Genomic DNA, 23,059 nt, shown 5'->3' with positions numbered 1-23,059 from the left:
GTGTCTCACATTATTTCCCCTTCAGTGTATTTTTTAATTCATTGGTTCTCCCCTGGCTCCTTTCAGCTGCACTTGAATTGCCATGGACTCTCACATCAAACTCCTGAGGGCACAGGACATCTAATGGCTTTGCCAGGGTTGACGTCAGGTGCAAGCCAGCACTTGACCCACACCTCCAGATCTTGTGCCCTGTGAAAGCTTTTGCTAAATGCAGATCAGTCTTATGCTTTGTTTTTTGTATGGCAGAGACATGATGGGTGGAATTCTCAGTTGAGAGTGAATATGTTTGAGCCACAGATTTGAAGAAAAATAGGTGAAGAGAAACTTGGTTGGAAGCCAAGGGAGAACAATGGTATTGATCTGATATATCACAGTGGTTCTGAAGCAAAAGAGCAGGGTTCCACATAGCCAGAGATCTAGATTAGAGCGCAGGGTCAAGGCAAGCTAATCTGGAGGGATATAGCCCTGAATGGCCTATACAACACAAGGACTATCTGGGTTTCAGTGTTTAGTCTACGCATATTGTATATGCATTTAGGCTGAGTGCTATCTGCAGGAGGAGATACTATAGGCTGTATTGTACACATGATCTAGACTTAATGTTAATTGTGAAACACTTGTGTTCTTTCCTGTAGGCAGAGAACAAAAGAAAATTACCAAAATAAACTTTGCTACTGACCTTCCATGATATGGAGAGTGTCTAAGGGGGTGCATCATTGTTGAAAGGGCCTTCTTGAGGAACTGTGCAAATTATTATTATATTACAAAACTGCTTAGCAGATTTCTGTTTTAAAAAAGACATATTTAAAGAATCCTACTCTAGGCAGGCAGATTTCTGAGTCCGAGGTTAGCCTGGTCTACAGAGTGAGTTCCAGGACAGCCAGGACTACACAGAGAAACCCTGTCTCGAAAAAAAAAAAAANAAGAAGAAGAAGAAGAAGAAGAAGAAGAAGAAGAAGAAGAAGAAGAAGAAGAAGAAGAAAAAGAATCGTAGACTAAGAACAAGCTATGTGTCTGAGGGCATATGCCTTTATGTGTTCAGCAAGTATCATACATTGCTGCCTGAGTCTACAGGTATTGTGCTGGCTAAGTTTATGTCAGCTTGACAAAAACAAAAGTCAGGAGGGGATGGATGTCTTGGAATTTTCTGTGTAGACCAGATTAGCCTCCAACTCAGAGATTTGTCTGCCTCTGCCTCCTGAGTACAGCAACTAAAGGCCTGTGCCAAAACATCAAACCCTAAATTTTTTTTTAATTCTTTTACCCAAATTGGAAGCTTAGCTGGGTGGGATGCTGCCCTGAGGTCACCACTTCCCCTACTCTATTTAGCATCGGCCTTTTTTATTTTTATTTTTTTAATTTTTTTAGATATTTTCTTTATTTACATTTCAAATGCTATCCCCAAAGTCCCCTATCCCCCCCCCCTTGCTCCCCGATCCACTCACTCCCACTTCTTGGCCCTGGCGTTCCCCTGTATGGGGCATATAAAGTTTGCAAGACCAAGGGGCTTCTTTTCCCAATGATGGCTGACTAGGCCATCTTCTACATATGCAGCTAGAGACATGAGCTCTGGGGGTACTGATTAGTTCATATTGTTGTTCCACTTATAGGGTTGCAGACCCCTTCAGCTCCTTGGGCAATTTCTCTAGCTCCTCCATTGGGGGCCCTGTGTTCCATCCAATAGCTGACTGTGAGCATCCACTTCTGTGTTTGCCAGGCACTGGCATAGCCTCTCAAGAGACAGCTATATCAGGGTCCTTTCAGAAAATCTTGCTGGCATATGCAATAGTGCCTGCGTTTGGTGGCTGATTATGTGATGGACCCCCCAGGTGGGGCAGTCTCTGGATGGTCCATCCTTTTGTCTTAGCTCCAAACTTTGTCTCAGCAACTTCTTCCATGGGTGTTTTATTTTCTATTTTAGGGAGGAATGAAGTATCCAGGAGTTGGTCTTCCTTCTTCTTGATTTTCTTGTGTTTTGGAAATTGTATCTTGGGTATTGTACGTTTCTGGGCTAATATCTGTTTATCAGTGAGTGCATATCAAGTGACTTCTTTTGTGATTGGGTTATCTCACTCAGGATGATATCCTCCAGATACATTCATTTGCCTAAGAATTTCATAAATCCATTGTTTTTAATAGCTGAGTAGTACGTGTAAATGTACCACATTTTCTGTATCCATTTCTCTCTCTCTCTCCCTGTGTGTCACAGAGAGAATTAGATCCCTTATAGACCTCATCATTTATTTAAGTGTCTCAGTTTTGACATATACAAAAGTGTAGCATCATTTATAATCCATGAGCCAGGGAATCTATTCTTTGGATCTATAGAATATTTATTTCTTTTTTTCCTGTTTACCTCCATCTGCTTGCTCATCACAATGGTATTTAGCCCCTTTTCTTTGTTTTTCCTTCCAGAAAGTATTATGAGGGATGCTGAGGAATTCTTGCTCTGCACAGAGACATCACATTGGAATTAGGGATTGGCACTTCTGACTTCTGAGAGGATGCTGGGAATCTGCAGAGGGAGAAGGAAATTCCTGGCTGCCTCTTTGACTCTACTCTGTATACCAGCCATAACCTGGATTTACTTGTTTGCTGGGAGCTTTGAAGGTAAGAACAAAAGCCAAGTAAAAGGAAATGGGGGAGGGTGAGGGACCACAGGTTGTTACAGAGGCCTAGAAAGAGCATGGAAGCCCTAGTGTTCTTGGGTGAAATACTGCATTAATGTTGCCTGTCATGATAAATGACTTTTAGCATCCCAGAGGTATTTGGTCCAAGTCAGCAAGGTGAGGAGTGAAATAAAAAACTAGACTAAAACTAAAATGTTAAGTTTCTTCAGGGAGCAGGGAGACAAATGTTCAAAGCCTGTTTGGTCACATGACTTCTGTGTAAACACAGGGAGAAGGTTGAACCTTGGTGAGTGGCTTGACTTTTCTTAAGATAGATTTTTCATTTGTTGATCCACATAGTCATTTGATTGTTCACACATTGAATGTTTTCTTTCTGGTGACATGTCAGTAAACCCAGTGCTAAGAATTAAAAGATAACAGATCTAGACATACACTGTCTCGTGAGGGAGACAGGCAGGTTAACAAATCATCACCTCGGTCATGAGATGGTAGTGTACTGGGGGATAGGTTTGTAGGTGCAGCAGGCTAAGGCTGTGAGTGAAAGATGATCCTTCACACTGAGAAGAGAGCTTGGGGATGGGGCATAGGAATTGCCTTCCCTGCACAATTAAAAGCAAGTGATCATTGCTGCCACTATCCAAAAATGAACAGGAAATACAAGACTCATTATTTTTTCAGCCAGCCATTTTGAATGTAGTATACTGTCTTGATTGTTGGTGACTGTGTCTCAGTTTCAGGAATGGAGGCAATGGTGGTATGGATGTGTAGATGTGTAGATGTGTTCCTTTTTAAATTTGTCCCATACTTTAATTGGGGGAAAAAAAAACCTTATATAACAATCTGACTCAACAAAGCTGGTACTGTGTTTTTGAACATTTCCTTTGTGCATAATTTTATTGACATCTCAAGGCTACCTTTTAATTAGGCACTTGGGTCCACATTTCGAGCTTGTGTTAGTGAGGTTGAATATAAAGATAACACTTGCTGAACAGGGATGATTGTTCTTTATTTAAAGATTTTGTTATTTTTAGTTATGTGTAGCTGTGTGTATGTCTGCATATGAGTTTGTGCACATGAGTGCACCTGAGTGCAGATGCTCAGAGGCCAGAGATGTCAGATACCTGGGAGCTGGAGCTACAGATTGTTGTGAGCTGCCTGGTGTGGGTGCTGGGAACCAAACTTGGTCCTGAACCTTAGAATGGAGATGATTCTAAATGCTGATGCTGTGGGAGGGGCACAGTGTCACACCCCTGTCACTCTCCCCTTCCTCTTAGTCACATTACTGGACTTGTCAGATTTCATTTAAACAGCTAAATAGGTTAAACTGTACTCTGGCAGTGAGGGACTCCTTTCTGTTCAGGGAAGTTGGTGAGTTGATGGTGATTCTTGCAAAGCTAGGAGAAGAGTTTTCTCATCTCAGTCAGCATGAGAGAGGGCCTGTACCAGAAACAGAGGCACCCAATGCTCGTTTACTTCTTGACATAAAAACATGGCTGGACGTGGCAGCTGTGCCTAAAGTCCCAGTACTCTGGATCCTGAGTAGTAATCAAAAGAAGGACTTTTGAGTTCCAGCCTAGCATCATTTAACATAATGATACTTTTATAAAAGCAAACCCTGCCACAAACCATAGCAGAGCAGAGCAGAGCAGAATGTAACATGGCACAGCACAGCAAAGAAAAATAATAATAAAAGGGAAAACAGGCTTTTGTCAATATAGCAAAACTGCTAGTAATAATAGCATAATAATCTGGGAAGGGATAGAAAGGAGAGTTAGGGTGGATGTGATCAAGGCATTTATATATATAATATATATATTATATAGACATATAATATATATAGAATATAATCTATATATAGTTATAATATATACATAATTATATATGTATGTATATGTATATATACATATGTATATGTGCATATATGCCATTTTAAAATTAACATAACAATGTTAAAAAGGCAATGATGACATTGACAATATAAACAGCTGGTAGTCTTACCATTTCTGTGTGGCATACATTGTACAGAATCCTTTTTTTTTTTTTAAAACAATGAATTGCTTATAGTTCAGTGAATGTTACTGTTCTAAAAGTGGAAAACATGCAGTGTAAAAGCTTTATTTACCTGATCAACACCTCACAGCCAGTCTGGATGGAGACCAATTTAGCTTCAAGAGCTTAAGGTTTTATTTTGATACTGTACTGTAGACTGGGGCTTTGCGGAGGTATTGGAACTTGGCGAGGAATTGCACTAGATATCACATGACCATGGTCTTTATACAGTAAGGTTGTAGAATTTTGTTTTAATTTTTAAAAATGTATTCTTTGACCATTTTATGCTTGTGTATAATTTTATGCTTCGCCTCTCTACTCTCCTGTATTGTCCAGGCATCTCCAGTAGCCCCCATCTCTTCTCATCAAGTCTTCATCCCACGTACATCTGTTGTTTTGCTTTTACTTCATAATATCCTGGGCTGTCATAAGCATGGATGGGTGCAAAGTTGTCCCCCAGAGCATGATAACTCACCAAAGTCTGCTTTGGTGACAATAATGATCTCTCTATAGATTAGTTTTCATCTGTCATTAGCTGCCCTCTGTGGTGGCCCCATGAGCCCCTCCCTCAACTATGAATGGGTTTACTTATTCAGTCTTCTAGTCCGTATAGATAGATGCAGCTGTTATCAATTCATGAGTTTCATGGCCATGTCATGCCCATAAGACTGTTGTTCATGGTCCTTCTCTCTATTCTTCAGCTGTTAGGTTCTTTCTAACCCCTCTTCTGTGATGTCCTATTTAATGCTGAACACTCAATAATACCTTGTCCTCAATACCTTTACCATCCATGAGTCTGGGCCTTAATTGCCATTCACTTATGCTACTGAACCCCTTTCTTTTCAAGTTGGTACTATAATATGCAAGATATCTATGCAATATGCAATATCTATCACTGGGGAATACAACTATAGAATTTTGGTTTATGCTCAGTGACATAAATCAGTCTGCACTGATTTTGGGGAAAATAATTTATTAATGAAATGGTTTAGTGATTACCAATTGACAAAATCAAAGATCTTCTAGGGGACAAACCTCTAGATGTGTCTGTGAGGGAGTTCCTAGGAAGACTCACCCACCCTTAATGTGGGTAGTCCAGTCCAGGAGCTGGGATCTTGGGATGAATAAAAAAGGAGAAAGCAAGCTTAGCACCAGCATTCATATCTCTCTATTTGCTCTTATTTAAAGGGACCAGCTTCCTTTGACTCCTGCTGCCATGTATCTCTGCCATGATAGCACTAGGTAAAGTGATCCATGCTCAGCCCTTCCTTCCTTAGGTTGTTTTTGTCACATGCTTGGCCACAACAATAAGAAAAATAACTAATATAAGTGGTTAATCCCGAGTTAACGACCATCTAGGGTATGGGCAGGGTTAGGTCAGATAACGTTTGTTGGCTAGGTCTTTCTACATTTCTTTGGATATCTGCATTGTCTTCTTTACAGAGATCTCTTCCTACATGGATGACATTTGGGACTTGCATTCTCATCTTCTCTTTCTCTTAATTCCAGAGCATTGCCTCTCACTGGATTACCTTTGGGTACTTAATTTGAAACCACAACATAAAAAATACACTCACTGTATTCAGAGGCTAGAGACGATTTTGACACTTGATGGAGTTGTTGAAATGGCTCAGAGGTTAAGAGCACTGGCTGTTCTTCCAGAGGTTCTGAGTTCAATTCCCAGCAATGATATATATCATGACCATCTATAAGGGCATCTTAGGCCCTCTTCAGAATTTGGGTGTATATTGCATCAGAGCACTCATACATTAAACAAAGAAATAACTAGAAAAAAATAAAATAAAATAAAATAAAATAAAAAATAATTTGGCACTTCAACTCTGTAGTATATTTTTTCTAGTCCCATACTGGTAAAGAATACATCCCCTCATGGCAAAGAGGAGATCTAAGTTTTGGATAGCTGTGGCCATCTGTATTTATAATTTGCTATCAGCTTAAACACCCATTAGAAGCATCAAAGTACCTGGTCAAACTATCACTGATGAAGTGCCTAGAGTCCATGATTTTTCAAGACTTTTAAGGAAAATTTGAGAAGTGGGAGAATAAAGGTAATAATTTAGTTTCGGTGTTTGTGCTGTACTTGTCAGTATAATATTTAAGGATATACTTGAATCTCTGACTCACAACTGCATTCATTGGGTGCTAAGTGGCATGAGCACAGCAGCAAAAATATCTAGGCCGAGTGGTGAAGGGCCTGCACTTTCTTAGCACTAGTGGCCTGTAGCATTTATTTCTAGGCTTTGCACTATAAGAATAACCTATAGTCAAGTCAGCATGCAAGACATAGGTAAAAGTCATTGTCCACTCTAGTTGGATATATAAGAAGCAGTGAAAGGAGTTTGGAATGTTACCCTGGAGACACAGAGGCTCAGTGTGACAGGATCAGATTCAGCAGTCAGAGCTGTCACCGGGACACAAAATAAGGACAGCTCCAGTAGCCCCCAACTCTTGCTAGGGACATGACCAGAAGTCAGATGTCAACTCCCTCATAACAAAGATTGCTCTGTTCATGATTGTAATGAGCTGTCCAGGAAGGATGTGAGAAGTCCCTAGGTAAGATGTGAAAGCAGAAGTTTGTTGTGGTAAGATAATGCTGATCATCTAGGATGATCTTGACCTGAACATTGAGATCTCTAGTCTCCAGAGGAATCTGAGTGGCCACTAAGAATCAAGTCATCTCTCCATGATATGTCTATTGTAGCAGGTACCAGTGCCTTTTAAGGTGGTTCTGTACATACATATGTTCTTTCTCAGTTGTCAATCATCACAATGCTCCTTATACCCCACCGACTGATACCCTCAAGGCTTTGGCTTTTTCGTGGCTGGTGCCATAAATAACAGAGTGTTGCTGCATGGATTTGTGGAAATATAGTTCATATTTTAAGTGGGCTTATTTATTTTTCAACTGTGGTTAATTTCAATTCAATGGGTCTCCTGAGAGTGGAGCCCAGAATCTCCTCTGAGCTGCAGATACTCTTGATGCTAAGGTTTAACAGTCTTTTTAGTTAATTGATTACCTGGAGGTGCACAATGGGACTAGAGTACTGAACAGAATCAGGCATCCCAGACTGTGAAGTTAGCCCAGGCATGCATAGCTGAGTTCTTGGATCATGGTCCCTTGTTCCTTCCCTGAGCTTTAGTCTCCTTTACATGAAATAATATTGTCAAAATGAAACACACTGGTTGTCATACTAACATACACATGAGTTCTACTGGAAGTCTGACATAAGTGAATTGGAAGCAACTAAAGTCTTTCCAATTAGGAAGAGCTATAAATGGAAAAGGAGGCACTTTTACCATTGTATGCTTGTATGGATGGAACTAGGATCCGTACATATACTTTATGTCATTAAGAAGTGACTCATTAGAGAAAGAATGCCAGTTTTAATCATTAGGTCACCAGGTGAGCTCTTCATTGCAGGAGTCCTTTGAAACATGACAAGTCGGCTATGAAGGAAGATGCTAATGGGATAGGGGTGGGTTTTGTTTGTTTTGTTTTGCTTTGTTGTTGTTATTTAACCTTTAGGTTATTTCTTCCTCCACCTCAGGAGCTAGCATCTCCAATTCTTCTCTGTTTAGATGTGCCCTTTGTTATAGTCACTTTCCCTCCCACTCATACCCTCTGTCCATCAGATGTCACACTCTGGGCTTGGCCTCTTGCAGGTGTGATTTTTGTTGCCTGTTTTCCTTTGTGTCTCTTGTTTCCTTGTAGAGAGTATCCAGAGCTACCAAGAGCTCCATTCTGCTGTTTGCACTTTTTCCCTGGCATGTCTCTTAGTATCTTCCCATTTTCTGTTTGACCACCCAGGTCCCTTCCGAGCCTGCCTTGTTCTGTTTGTTGTCTGTAGGCTCTGCTCTTTCTTCAAGACACTTTTGGTTCTGTCATCCTCTCTTTGCCTTCTCAGTCCCCCTGACTAATATCTTTGGATCTCAGCCTCAGGGCTTACAACTTTCCATTAGGCTGCATGTTCCCCTTCCTTGCTCTGCTTCCCATTCTTACTCATAGCTTCTTGTTTTCCTTCTTGTCGTCAAGTGACTCTATTATTGACAACTAGCACCCATTACAGGAAAGGAGTTGGTCTTCAGGTTTAGCTGAACAAGGTTCAGCTCCTTGTTTCTTGAGCTTCACTGTGTTCTTTCTGTCCTGTATGTAGCTCTTTGCCCATAGACATCTCAAACTATGAGGGTCCATGTGCTGTGAACATCTGTGATTCTGAGATCCCACGGTACAGCTCTACAGTCTCTCTTTCAATATAGTGGTGATGCCAACTCTTGGACTTGAGTGGTAATGTCCAAGCACACCTTCATTTTTATTGAAATCATTCTGCTACTTTCCCCCAGATCCATCTTTCCTCATGGGACTGGTGGATTTTATTTGCAGTTGTGGTTTTTCTTTTCTGCACTCCAGGGGCAGATAGATGTTCAGCTCTTGATGAACTGATATCATATGGAAGAAAGAGACTTTTAGGCATTCATTATGATGCCTGTGATAACCTGTAACAAGCTCAGTGCAAGTGCTTCCCTTGACCACAGAGTCAGGACAAGTGAGGGTTGTGGGTGTTACTTGAAGGCAGATCCCTCTAGAGCATAAAAGGTCCAGTTCACTTATAAGCAGTGTCTTGAACTTGTATAGTTACATTTATTTCTGAGCTGATTTCAGCCTTTACTCATACTTTGCATTCCTAAATCATCTATTGACTGCTCCTTCTATTCTTATTAAAGCAAAAGCCTACCATCTGAATGTGTTTAGCAGCTATCCCAGTAAATTTCAACAGAAAGGCAAAGGGTCCTGGCATTTGACCATTTTGCAGAGTTGTGATGAAAACTAAGAATTGTAAAGTTAGAGTACATAGGCTATGGGATAGGGGGCATGAAGTGTAGATAAGAGTTTGCCCAACTGTGCCTGATTACTCCGCTAGATATGCAGGGCCCATCCTTTAGCCCAGGGATCCTGCCAGCTTTTTCTGAATCTAGACTGCACAGACATGGCTTTACTCTTCCCTGGGGCTAGTCTCTGTGGCAGCTTTGATAGCAGCAAAGTCCATTTTGCCCTTCCAACTAATGGCCCAAATGTATCATTTCTTAAGGATATTATGGGCTATATGAAAATAGAATGTCAAATGCAAAGTGAAATAGAAAGTGTAATATAAAAGTTGCACTGATAATTTTTGTTAAATCAAGAATCAAACTAGTAGACAATAGGAATGTGCTGAAATTAAGCAAAAATTTTCCAAAGGTTTCCAAATGTGAAAATATATGAATGGTGATAAGCAGCTCCCAGTCTGAAGAACCCATAGTGAACTTGCAGGTGCCTTAAGCTAAAGAAGAATCTCATTAAGGGTAGTTGAGTCCCACCATTTTATGGGTTATGATATGGTTGCTGAGATGATCTCTGCTTTTTCTATTTCCAGTTTTGATTTTAAAATGTCATTACCCCTGTTGTAGGGTAGAGAAATGACCTTGAATATTTATTGTATTTCCTGAAGGATCCTTGGATCCCAATGGAATTAGAAAGCCTAGTTTCTATGATTATAGTACCTGCCTTATTCATGGTTTCAATTACTCCCAAGAAACCATTTGAAAATATTTAATAGGCCATACTATCAGTATACCATAAGTTCTCACTATAAGTTCTCTCCGACAGAGACAGGTGGATATTTCTGAGTTCCAGGCCAGTCAGGGCTACATGTTTATACTAGATATCATCAGTTTTGAAGTGTGTCCCTCTTTGGTTTGCCCTACCAAGGATGTGTACCATTCTTTGGTTCTCTGTATCCATATTGTATATATTACCCACTCATTAATCAGAAATCTTGGTTATTGGACTGTTGAAGAATCACATAGCCATTGTTCAGTTAATTTTTTTTAAGGATTTATTTATTCCATGTATGTGAGTATATTGTCGCTGTCTACAGACACATATCGTATCCCTATTACAGATGGTTGTGAGCCACCATGTAGTTGCTGGGAATTGAACTCAGGACCTCTGGAAGAACAGTCAGTGCTCTTAACCACTGAGCCATCTCTCCAGCCCCTGTTCAGTTAATTCTAATTGTGCTTAATAATTTTCCAAACAGGAATAGTGATGCTGCCAGTTTGAATAGGCTAGAGGGAAGCTTGGAAGTGCTGCCTTTAACCTGACATTGCTGATGTTATACAGTAAGAATGAAATTGTACAGAAGGAAAAAGAGGGGTATGCTAGTTCTTCTGTCCATGAAATTGTAGAGAAGGAGGGGTATGCTAGTTTTTACAACATAGTCATTTTGTTCTCAAACTGCAAAAGTTATGGGAATTACTGAGCTGAGATGAAAAAAGGCATTGAATTTGTGTATGAATGTATAGGAAAAAAACCACAGTAGTTTCAAGCTTGATTGTTGTGTGTACAGTTCCAGTATAAAAACTATACAGATGTGTCACTTTGGGATAATTTAGTAAATATTTTGCACTTGAAGTAATCACTTTTCTGTGTTATGTTTTTCTGTCTGTTTTAAAAGCATGCGAATCAGGCACTCACTTGTCTGGCAAGTGTTTGATGATCTGAGTTTGCATTACCAGAATGCACATCAAACACTGGTTAGTGGTACAAGTTTATAATCTGGTTGTGCTCACATGCGAGTCAGAGATCTGCAGAGCTCTCTGTGCAGGTATTGGCCAACTTCTTGCCTAGTGAGAGGCCCTGTCTAAAAGGTGGAAGAAACTTGAAGAAAGCATAAGGAAATAGTTCTCTGACATCCACAGAGATGTATGCATATATGTAACACCCTTCACACAGAGAGAGAGAGAGAGAGAGAGAGAGAGAGAGAGAGAGAAGGAGAAGAGAGTTTAAGTACATAGTGGAAGTGATTTTATACAATTTTTATTCTTCAAGATGAGAAGGATTTTATTGACCTTTGGAATTTATGAGCCTGTGTCACTGTTTAACTTTGAAATTCAAATGCTCTTTAAGTGTGGGACTTTTCTTTGGAGATTGATATTCAACATTTCTGCTCTAACCACACATCCTCTGTTCCTTCTTGATATGCATTACCACTACTCTGAGGATTTGATCACAGGGTTGACTTCCAGATCTGCAATTTGTTCCTAAAACCTTGCTTCTGAGTGGATGTTCTTATCAATTTGAAATGAGACCAGTATTTTTACCAGCAATGGTATTCTTTCCCTTAGTAGTAGAACAATGGTATTGTCTGACATCAGCATTAAGCTGTATTTGTTAATACATATTGCTATGTGCTTAAGTCAGTAAACACACATTTGTCTGGGAAAGAAAGCACATTCTTACTGTAGAAGATATGAGAACTTGAGAAGGAAGGTCACTGTTAACCACTGGACATCAGAATGATAGTAACCTTCTCCATCTCTGGTTCAGCAAGCAGGGTTTGCCTGCCTATGGTCCACAATTGTGTTGAGTTTGGTCTGATCACTGTTTTCATCATTTGAAAACAAAAAAAAAACTGATTACAAGTGGTTAAATGTTGAGAAATTACTAATAGAACTCAGGATGTATGCCATTCCTTTTACCAAAAAGAGAAACAATAACAAAAATGGATAGAGCTAGCAAACCTATACCCTTCATGGTTGCAGCCATAAGCTGGAATTGAATGGTAGCTGTCTCTCTGAGGGTGTTGGATGCTCTAGCTTATGAATGTCTCCTCTGTCATTGTCTGAGCTTTCCCTAACTCTTTATATTTCTCTCTTCTGTCATTCTTTGAGTTATCCCTGACTCTTGTTTTATGTACAGCAGAATTCAGGTAAACCATCTTTGATATCTGGCTGACATTGCCTGGCTATGTCAGTTAGCCTCCAAGCTTGAAACTTTTTGGTTTACTCTTTATCTGGTTCTGGCCTAGGCATTCCATGAAATATGTCATTTATTCCTCAAGAAACTTCTACTTTCTAGAGGAAGATACTGAGGCTCAGGGCTGTTGAAATGTTTGATCATGGCAACTAGTGAGTAGAGCGGACTTTGACCTTGTCTAAAAAGATCCTGCATGCTCCAGTATCTGAAGAACTTGATGCATAGAAGCAACTGGAAGATGTCATTTCAAAGTCATTATTGCCAAGTTTCAGACAAGGACAAGACATGGGGCTATTTTAGTGCACATGCAAACCATGTTCTATGGCTAGTAAATTATTATAATTCAACACAAGAAGCAGAAAATTCAATTATTCCTTTAATGAAATATGCATTTTGTTTCTGCTGGGGACTCATACAATTAAGAGTAGAAAAAGACATTAGTAATCATCTAGGCAGGCCAGCCAACTGGACAGATGAGACCCTACAAGGGCTTTTAGATGGTCGAGGTAAATGTGGTTCAGAAGGACAGCAGAACCTGAGTTTGGATTAGTGATACTTTTCCCCTCATAGAGTGACAGTGCACAAGATGCTTATCTCTGTGGCCATACAGTTGTATGTAAAGCTTGCATATCCACCACCTGTGCAACAGTGGGTGTTTGACAAAACTTCAGTTTTATTTTCCCTTCTTGTGCTTTTGTGGAAGGCAAGAAATTTATAGACCCATGGAATATACTACCATGTATTGGGCAAGAGATTGACAGAAGAGGCAGGAGTTTACCCTGAAGATGAGAATAGGGAAAATAGTTTATTGAGTGTACTGCAAAGGGTAACAAGGTGAATGCAAACTAGAGAAGGCATGCATAGCTCTCTCTCTCTCTCTCTCTCTCTCTCTCTCTCTCTCTCTCTCTCTCTCTCTCTCTCTCTCTCTCTCTCTCCCTCCCTCCCTCCCTCCCTCCCTCCCTCTCTCCCTCTTTTCCAAGTGTGTGTGTGTGTGTGTGTGTGTGCACATGCAATAGAGTAAATTTCATTCTGTGCAATTTCTAGCATGTAATTTGTTTTGTGTTCAAGAATAGAGTCCAGATTGGCAAGTGTGCAGTTTAGATAAGTTAGCATAAGGTATAGAGTTTTATAGTGGATACCAGTTTTTGTTTTTATTTTTCTGGTCTTTTATTAATGGCCTTTCCTCAACACTATGTTAACCCAGCTAGTCCACTTAGCTTTTGTTTTGCATGTGCGTAAATAGCCCCTCTGGGCCATTGTGCTTACCAAGCTGCAGCCTCATGAGCTTTCTTGTGACCTGGTTGTAGCTTTTCATTACTGTTGTCACCTGTGTCTCTACCAGTTATTTATCCTTTAGTAATAATGAAGTCAGAACTAGGCTTGCTGTCTCCTTTATTCATTCCTGCCCATTTATATCTCCACACCCTGTTAGCACTCCCTTGAAGAAGATGGTTGGGGAGGACCTGAGACGCTGTACCTGTTGTCATCTATGAACTTTCAGCCAGTTGTGGGCCAAGTGGCCATGTTTGGAAAAAAAGTAAATTACTCTACTTAAGGGACCAGCTGTATAAGAACTTTAGAGAATGATAGAAAGTCTGTTGGGTCTGTGACTTGATCGACATATCTGGTTCTAGTTCCCATGCTGCCCTTGAAATGCTATGTGTCCTATTTTACCTGTATTCTCCACCTCCTAAACCAGAAGGAGCTTACTACTTGACAGGAAACAAAAGAGTTCCCATGCCTCACAGAGAGTAGTCCCAGCATCATTTCAGGTCTAGTGGCTCCATTGAACATTCCACCCATGCTCTCAAGCAAATTTGCCTCAACTAGTCAATGAACTATAAATTACAGGTAAGAGGATGTCATATTTCTCTTTGCAGACTCTGGCCTTTAGAGCATGGCTGTTCTGCTCTTTGGCTCCTGCAGAGGGCACTGCTGACCCCACTTCATAGAAATCTGAATTTCCTGAATGGAGCACAACCAGTGATGGTAGTCAGAACTTGATGTGATAGAAGCATTTTGCTGACCCTGTTGGTACCATTGTACTCATTTAGTGATGTGCTATTGAATGTGGGCTTCCCTGTCCATATGGAAGAACACTTCTTGCCATCCATGAGGGATGGGGAATAACCATTTCTAACAAAGCTACTAAGCTTCAGAACTATGAGGTGGATCTCCCAAGAGTGATTGTGATCTAACAGTCACAGCTAGGCATCACTGTAGGACCTGGTGCTAGAGCCTTCACACCCCAGAGTGTCCCTATTTCTCATGAAATTTATCTACCAGTGGATGTGGGGAGATGAGGTGTTGTCTGTTGTCCACCAAGAGGGCAAAGCAGAACTGGAATGAGTAGGCTCCCCAGGACTAATGTCCAGATGATAGTGCCAAGAGTTTTACAGCTCTCAAAAGAGAGGTGAGGAGGTTTGGACAGCCTGTGCAGGACAAGTAGCTGAGGTGTCCCTATGAGGATGGTGCCAGTGGCACCAGTGGCAGGAGCCTGGTCAGCCAGGTGAGTCCAAGGTCCAGCAATGAATGGTTTGAAAGAGAATTCTTCCTCAAGTGTTACAGCTCAGTAAAACAGCCACTCTCAGACTATTCTCAGTGAAATAACTTTTGGGTCTTATTCCATGTAGATAGGGACTATACATAACATTGAGGAGTAGGGTGGGATTTAGGAGCATGTGTTTCCTACTGGCTCAGATTGAGATGTTTATGATACTCTATTTGCATAGGGAAGGACTCCAGGTGTTTTTTTCTACATGACTGACTGCCATGGTCTTCTCACTGGAATGTCATGGTTACATATTCCAGAGGAGGTACAGAAATGGGTAGAAAGTGGCTAGACTCCTGCTGATCTCAAGTCTATGAGATGTCCAGGGTCTGAACTCACTCAGTCTTACCAGTTCTTTTCTCTGGTGTCATGGCCCACCTGCATCACAGTGAGGCATGGGCATGTTCATGGTATGCTGAATGGTAAGACAACAGTGGTATCTAAACCATGGTGGCAAGTTGAAGGACCAGGTGGCACGGTGAAGACCAGGTCAGACATGAGAATGGGCAGTACTGCTTTAATAGGTTGGACAGGTGGCATGTCAAAAGAACCAGGTAGAAATGAGAGGCCAACCATGTAGCTGGAAGGAATAGTAGAGTGTTTTGCTTGTTCCCCTGTGGGAGGGCTGGTGGCTAATGAGCGGTATGAGCTCAGACAATGCAAGGGGGAAAAAAGCCCCAACAAAGCATTATGAGACAAATAACCTCCAAAAATGCCACTCTGTGTTTTTGTGTGTGTGTGTGTGTGTGTGTGTGTGTGTGTGTGTGTGTTAGCCATCTACTGTAGGACATGGGTCCTAGCCTTAAGAGTAGATGTGTACCCAGTAAGTACTCTAAACCTTTGAAATATATCTTTAGCCCAGACTGAGATATTTTGGAGGCATCACTTTATAAACACCTTATATGTCACTTTTTCTTCAAAAGTTTTCATTCTTGGTACAGTCACAGTTACTCTCTTATTCTCTCTCTTCCTTTCTATCCCTTTTCTCTTTTCCCCCTATTTTCCCTTTATTCTCTACCTCTTTTCCTTCCTACTCCCCCTTACTCCAATTACATCCTCATTCTCCCCTGGCTGTCGGTAATTTCCATTCTATCCTTGGAGACAAGTCCACCATAGTGGAAAACATCTCCAGGATTGCTCTTCATTCCCTCATTGCACAAGATGGCTAGGGGTGTTTTTCCTCAGGGTCTAACTAAATGCTGTTTGGAGCTGCATCATGTCCTAAACTCCTGACTTCAGTAGCCTGGTCAAGTCCCACTGCCTTACTATAAGCTTGGCTCTGTCCTAGTGACACAGAAAACACTTGAAGTACCCCTTCAGTATTACTCTTCCTGTCCGATATTTCCTGAGCTAAATGAACTGTGGTTCCCTAGCTTCTGTCTTCTCTACTTTCTCAGCTGTGTTTATTGCTGTTGATCTTTATGGTGGTGCTTACACCCACACCCTTACAATACTACTAAAATTCCTGTAGTGATATCACCCCTTAGGAATGTGGGTTGATTGTGGGAAGCAGCTCCATCTGGAAGCTAAATAGAGCAACACAATCCTGTTCTCTTCCTCTCCCCACTCCACCCCCAGAACTGTATTCCTACAGGTAGAGAATGCCAATCAGTGAATTTACAAACTGACATTTTTCTAAGGTGGCTTTCTATTTGAAAAGGTTCTTATGATTTCAAAGAGCTGGGAACTAGGTTTGGAATTGGCAAGGAAGCCAGTGCCACTAGTGGGAATAGGTGGGAGGAAGCATATGTACCTGAATTTAGTGTGCCTGGAAAGTTTTGGCTGTGCCCTGTAGATGGAGAAACAGCTGGAGCTTTTCTCAGTTACACAGACCATCTGTGGCATGCCAAAGTTGATTTGTAGAAGTTTGATTATATGGCATCTGAATTCTCCTACCCTCCCCCACCCCAGGTGTTCTTTGACTTTTCCCATTGGTCAACACTGTAAGTTAATTATTGAGCTAAGTAGTTCACAGGGCACGTGTAGTCCTGAGAGACATCCCTGATGTCAAGGTAGTGCTGGGGGGATGCCCAGCTGCTTTTCTCTCTTCTCACCCTTGGTCTTTGTTGGCCATCATTCAGTTGTCATTGCTCTTGTGTACTTCTCCCTGTTCAACTGCAGATGATTGAATGCTGAATGATGGGGTACTCACATTGTTTGTTGTTGGGTGCTTTCATTTTGCATCGGGTCCAGATTGTAGGTCAATGTTGATGGCTTTGTAGGCACAGTTTTAGGGTCTTGCTCATGTGCCTTGAGAAAACTATCTTCCCATCTCTGAGGAGCTAGGTCATTCTCTCTAGTGTGAATTCACTTGCTTAAGAATGCTCCTAGTCTTTGGCAGACCAAGCCAAGGTCACATGGTAGTGGGGATTATGGAATACTAGAATGTTTGGACTCCTTCCTTGCTGAGTTGCTTCCCTTGCAAAGAACCACTTCTGCCAGTTCCCACCTTGAGGCTGCCTTCCCCACAGCATAGATGGTGCCCTTCCAGGTAGCCTCCCTCCTCTTTGGGCTGTTGAGAAGGCCTGTGTTATTTAGGTGGAAGGCTTAACCTTGTGAACCATGATGGCTATATGGGAAAAGCCTTTAAAGGAGAACTGCAGGCATCTGTATGCAGCCAGTCTGATGGGGTGAAATAAACACATCTTTGGTGAAACTACTCACAGCCAGTGTAAGACCTGAAGAGCCTTGTCTAAGATGTCCCACTCACAGAAACACAGATACCGAGATCAATGCAACAAGCAAGATGTTTATTGTTCCAGCACATTGTGGTCCTGCAATCAGGGCAGAGGCGAATCTCTCTGAATCTCCTAAGCACACACTTTTTATACAGTTTAAGGGTAGACCTTGGTAACAACATGAGTTGGTTTAAACCCATTATTGGCTAGAGCTGACCTTTTTCATTTCCCTCTTTAGAATTGGTAATTACTTCATAACCTTCCCTAAGCAGCATTGATAGCCCCAGGTGAGGTGAGGTCTTAGTCACCAGAAGAGGGAACTGAGACACTTTTGGTTGTTATCTGCATCTGCCTTGCCTTCGCTTTGCTTCGCCTCTCTTCTCTTCTCTTCTCTTCTCTTCTCTTCTCTTCTCTTCTCTTCTCTTCTCTTCTCTTCTCTTCTCTTCTCTTCTCTTCTCTTCTCTTCTCTTCTCTTCTCTTCTCTTCTCTTCTCTTCTCTTCTCTTCTCTTCTCTTCTCTTCTCTTCTCTTTCTCTCTCTCCTTCCTTCCTTCCTTCCTTCCTTCCTTCCTTCCTTCCTTCCTTCCTTCCTTCCTTCCTTCCTTCTTCTTTTTTTTTTTTTTTGTTGTTGTTGTTTATTTTTTTTTCAAGATAGCGTTTCTCTGTATAGCCCTGGCTGTCCTGGAACTCACTTTGTAGACCAGTCTGGCCTCGAACTCAGAAATCCACCTGCCTTCACCTCCCCAAGTGCTGGGATTAAAGGTATGTACCACCACCACCTGGCTAAAGAAAGTTTTTTTTTTTTTAAAGATGTATTTATTTATTGTATGTATGTGAGTACTCAGTACACTGTCACTTTCTTCAGACATATCAGAAGAGGGTGTCAGATCACATTACAGATGGTTGTGAGCCACCATGTGGTTACTAAGAATTGAACTCATGACCTCTGGAAGAGCAGTCAGTGCTCTTAACCGCTGAACTCTCTCTCTCCAGCCCTGGGGCTTTTTTGTAAAGCTTGTTTTGCTGGGTCATTCTGGGAAGGGAGTGTTCATTATAACCTTCTAGTGGAAGATCCCCAGCATGCTATTCTAGCTATGTCTTTCAGTGGTTGGTCATCTTAATGTTCTCTAAGGTCACAAATTCCCACATTAGCATATTGCTAAGACAGACCAGAGTAGAATTTTGATTTTTCTCATTGTCTTCTTTAGAAACTTGTTTCTTGCTGCCTTTCACTAAGTGACGTTAATTGTGAGAGGCAGTCCTGTGTTACAATTATTTATTGCTGGAAGCAGTTTTCATTTATAATCTATGGAACTCTTGGGGCATGCCTGTTGCTGAGCTTCAGTTATTTCATCTATAAACAAAATCCATGATTATAGATTTTTAGAGTTACAATAAATGATACAAAACATATCTTACAGAACTCTGCATTTGCTCAGTCTTTATCATTAGGCAAGCACTGCCCATTCAGCAGTGGTACTGTGGTAATTTGTGTCTCATTGACTTGGATGGATATGATATGATAGTGTGTACAATCACATCATCAGGTATCAGGTCTAGAATCTGGTCTAGAGTGGTCTGTGATAAATGGAGCCACTGTGATCATCATAGGGTAATGGGAAAATCTGAAGAATTGGGCAGAAAAATGAGTTACCTTGGGCAAGTCATTGTATTTTGGGGGGATTAAGTCACAAGGGGATAACGGGATATTGTAGGATAGGGAAGAAAGATATTAGAAGGCAGGTAGTAGGGTATTCAGTAGAGACATAAAGTAGAGGTGCAGCTGGTGGCTACCAGATGCAATTTGCTAGTAGTACCAAGTTTGCCATCTGCTTGTTCATCATAGTCTTCATTAGGTATAACTTTTTTACACCCTATTAATTGCTAGTATTTATCTTCAAAAATAAGTTCTGTCACCAGTACAGCTTCTAAAAGAAGAAATAGAGTAAGAGTAGGTCTATAGGCATGGTCAATTGTAGAATCTTTAAGCAGCTCAACCTGAGCACTGAGCCTTGCCCTGCACTGTTAGGTGTGCTTGCTGTTTTATTGACACACAGCTATGTGGCTTGGGGGATGTTGTATGCACAGAAAGTGTTAGCACCAGGACACTCCAAGGCCTGGCCCAACCATGTGACACTAGACTTGTGTTGCCAGGACAATGACCCTCAATCCCACAACTCACCTGGCTCAGTCCCACCCTCATTGGTGTGATGTCATTCTCCGTATAAATTAGGGGATCACCCCCTCCTCGCTCTCTTCTCCTCCTCTCTTCACCCCTCCTAGCTCTTCTCTTCTTCTCTTCCCCCTTCCCCCCTCTTCTTCTCTTCTCTTTCTCTTTCTCCTCTTTCTCCTCTTCTCTGCTCTTCTACTCGCTTTGCTGCCCCACCCCATCCCTGCTTAATAAACCTCTCTCACATGGAATCACCTTGGCGTGGTCTGCTGTTTGTTTTATCCGCCCAAAACATAAAAGAAAGTATCTTTGGTTTTCAGTTTTGCCACATATGTGATTTGGAGTTGTTGAAGGATCTTGAAGACTGTGATTCCATCTTTTGCCTGAGATCAATTGACTGTCCAGTGTCAAGACATCAGTTCTGAGCTCAGCTCTAACAACCCTCTGGAAGGGAAATCCATTCCTCTCTGCAGTCCACTGACTTGGGGACACAAAGGCACTATTTTCAAACCTCTGGGTGTCTGACCTGTGACCTTAGTGTCTAGTGACAATGCCAGAGCAGATGCAGCTTGTTTCCATCCGGGGCTGTTTGATGGTGCTACCTTAGTGATTCCTTTAGCAGCAAGTGACATTTAGTTGAGGGAATATCGAGTAATAGTAGAATTCAGAGGTGTGAGAATAGGTCGGGGTACCCAGGGCAGGTATGTAGTTCTGGGGTTTTACATGGAAAAGTCTTTGTGAGTATAGACCCAAGACTGGGGAGGGCATAGAGGGTATGCGAGCTACAAGATTATCTCTGATCTCTCTGCTCATCTCTAATGGGTACTGTGTCTCATACTTCATTTACTTAAGGAATTAGACATAGCCACACGAAGCTTAGGCTGAGAAAACTTTGAGAAAGGATGAGTACTCAGGAAGTGCTGGTTACCCTTAACCTTTCCTGAAGTCAAAGTTGGGTGAGATAACTAACAGTGCTCTGGATAGTGTTTGGGAAAGAATTTTTAACTTCCAGCACAGTTCCTCATTCTGCACATGTGCTTATCCAGGTCACAGCTTTGCAATGCACAGATGCATCTTAGGGAACATTTGAGTTGAATTAAGAAGGATGAGATCATCACCTATTTCACCAGCCCTTTTCTCTTTTCATAAAATCATTACAGTCTATGATTAAAGGATCAAGAGTCAATAAACTGAAGAATTAGGCATGTGGTAATTCCTACGATTTAAGCAGATGCAATATTTTTCATAGGTAATCTATATCCCTAAGCTGATATCTTCCCTGTCCTTGGTCCATTTCCATGAACTCAGACCCATCCATGATTTGACTTGCTTGGTCATTTTCATTATCTTTCAACATTGCCAAGGACATACTCTAATGGACATGGATGCCTCCCACTCCAGTTGCTGCTTTCATGTATTACCAAATGTCTCCTGGCTGAAGATAAGCCTACATTTGTTGATTAGTTTGGAAGTTTGAAGTTGAAAATCAACCTTACAGGTAGGGTGTCAGCTCCAGGATGCACAAATAGTCTATTCTTCCCTGTTCTTAGTTTCTACCACATGTGTTCCTTGCTTTGTGGTCCTTTCTTCTTCTTCTTTTTTTTCTACAAAGCATATCTGTCCAATCTTTTTACCCACTGCCACAATGCTATGTATTTTCACTTGTACCTTCCCCATTGACCTCCCTTACATGGACATTTGTGATGACATGAAGTCCATTCCTTATCTTGGGCACTCATCCTAATTTCAGGTTTTTTTTTTTAAACCATGTAATACAACTTTCACATTGTAGGAATTATCACGTGTGGGATGTGTGTATATCATTAGCAATTCCAAAGGACACCAGTCTTGGTTCCTATCATTTTCATCTCTGTGAGGCTCATTTCCTCAAATCTATCTCTCTCTTGCCCCACTGACTCTGTGATGCCCTTCTCTTCCTTGTCCATGTAACATCTGGAGTCTGCCAACTAAGAACATGTACCACACACTATTGGTTTATTTGTTTGCCTGTTTGGATAGAGGTAGATGGCACCTACTTCTTATCTCTGCCACACAGTTCCATGATTTACTATGGCAGGAACTGTTTCTTGGCTTTCTAAGAACATAGGTCCTAGAATAAGAACCCTGACTTCCCTCATGGAAGCCTTATGTCCAGATTTCCACAGAGCCTTGTTGTCCTAGAATTGATATCCTCCTGGGATCTCTAGTCTTCTGAGCTTCAGTATTTCAGGATTCCCATTTCCCTAGCCCTTCATCTGTCTAATTTCCTTTGTGTTGGACTGTAGTAGATTAGCCCAAGGAAAAGTGAATAGACAAGTTCCTATTAACATTTGTATTGCTTTTCTTTGCTATTTCTTAGCCTGGGATGGCTGCAGAAAATGTTCTTTCATCTAAATAATGTTCCCACTAGTGGCTGGATTCTGGATTTTTGCTGGGCGATGGAAAAGAATAGGTATGGGGAACTTCTAAACCTAGGATATAGAGGAGGAATGAAGGTCAGATTAGAAACTGCATGTTAGATTCATTGCACTTATGCTGAATACACACTGCCTTGTCTGCTCCCATGTCAGGCCATGGTGTAGAGAACTAACATCCAGTAATTAGTGAGTTGATATGAAGTGCCACACATTTTATACTTGATGTAGTTCTTCTTTTCTTTCTATCTCTGTCTTTCTGTCTCTCTCATTTACTTTTCAGACAGGGTCAGTCCAGACTTATCTTGAGCCTCTGATCCTATTGCTTCATCTCCATACTACTGGGATTATAGGCTTATACTACCAAGCTTGGTTTATGCAGTATTTGGGACTAAACCCAGAGCCTTGTGCATGCCAGGCAAGTACACTGTTCTTTGACATTTGGTCATATTGTTTCTTTATCCCTATCTCTTTCTAGATCTCCTTTCCTATTGAACCCATTTCATATTTTCTCTCCCTTAAAAGTCAAAACCAAAATAGTGCATGAGCACACACATACACACAAAAGGAAGGAAGGAAGGGAGGGAGGGAGGGAGGGAGGAAGGAAGGAAGGAAGGAAGGAAGGAAGGAAGCCAGGCAGGCAGACAGGCTGAGCAGTATCAAGGAAGGAAGGAATCAAGGAAGCAAAGAAGGAAACCAAATTTCTTAAAAACTGTAGTCTGTTTTGGCCACCTATTTGGAAGATAGCGAGAG

The 23,059-nt window shown here is 41.3% G+C and overlaps 1 protein-coding gene across 9 annotated transcripts in view; it reads left to right on the top strand.

Annotated features, from left to right (window-relative positions):
* Large1 (LARGE xylosyl- and glucuronyltransferase 1) overlaps window positions 1–23,059 on the top strand; it is a 385,957-nt gene that overhangs the window by 120,910 nt on the left and 241,988 nt on the right. For all 9 annotated transcript variants that reach the window (XM_021218836.2, XM_021218837.2, XM_029531875.1 and 6 more), the window contains one exon: window positions 2,416–2,610. In XM_021218836.2, the coding sequence (XP_021074495.1) occupies window positions 2,505–2,610 (106 nt within the window). In that variant the 5' untranslated portion in view covers window positions 2,416–2,504. The remainder of the gene's footprint in view (window positions 1–2,415; window positions 2,611–23,059) is intronic.

Source organism: Mus pahari, chromosome 19 (assembly GCF_900095145.1).
Source record: "Mus pahari chromosome 19, PAHARI_EIJ_v1.1, whole genome shotgun sequence".
NCBI lineage: Eukaryota > Metazoa > Chordata > Mammalia > Rodentia > Muridae > Mus > Mus pahari.
The sequence above is the reverse complement of the archived record's forward strand: the minus strand, read 5'-3'. Positions and strand labels throughout refer to the sequence as shown.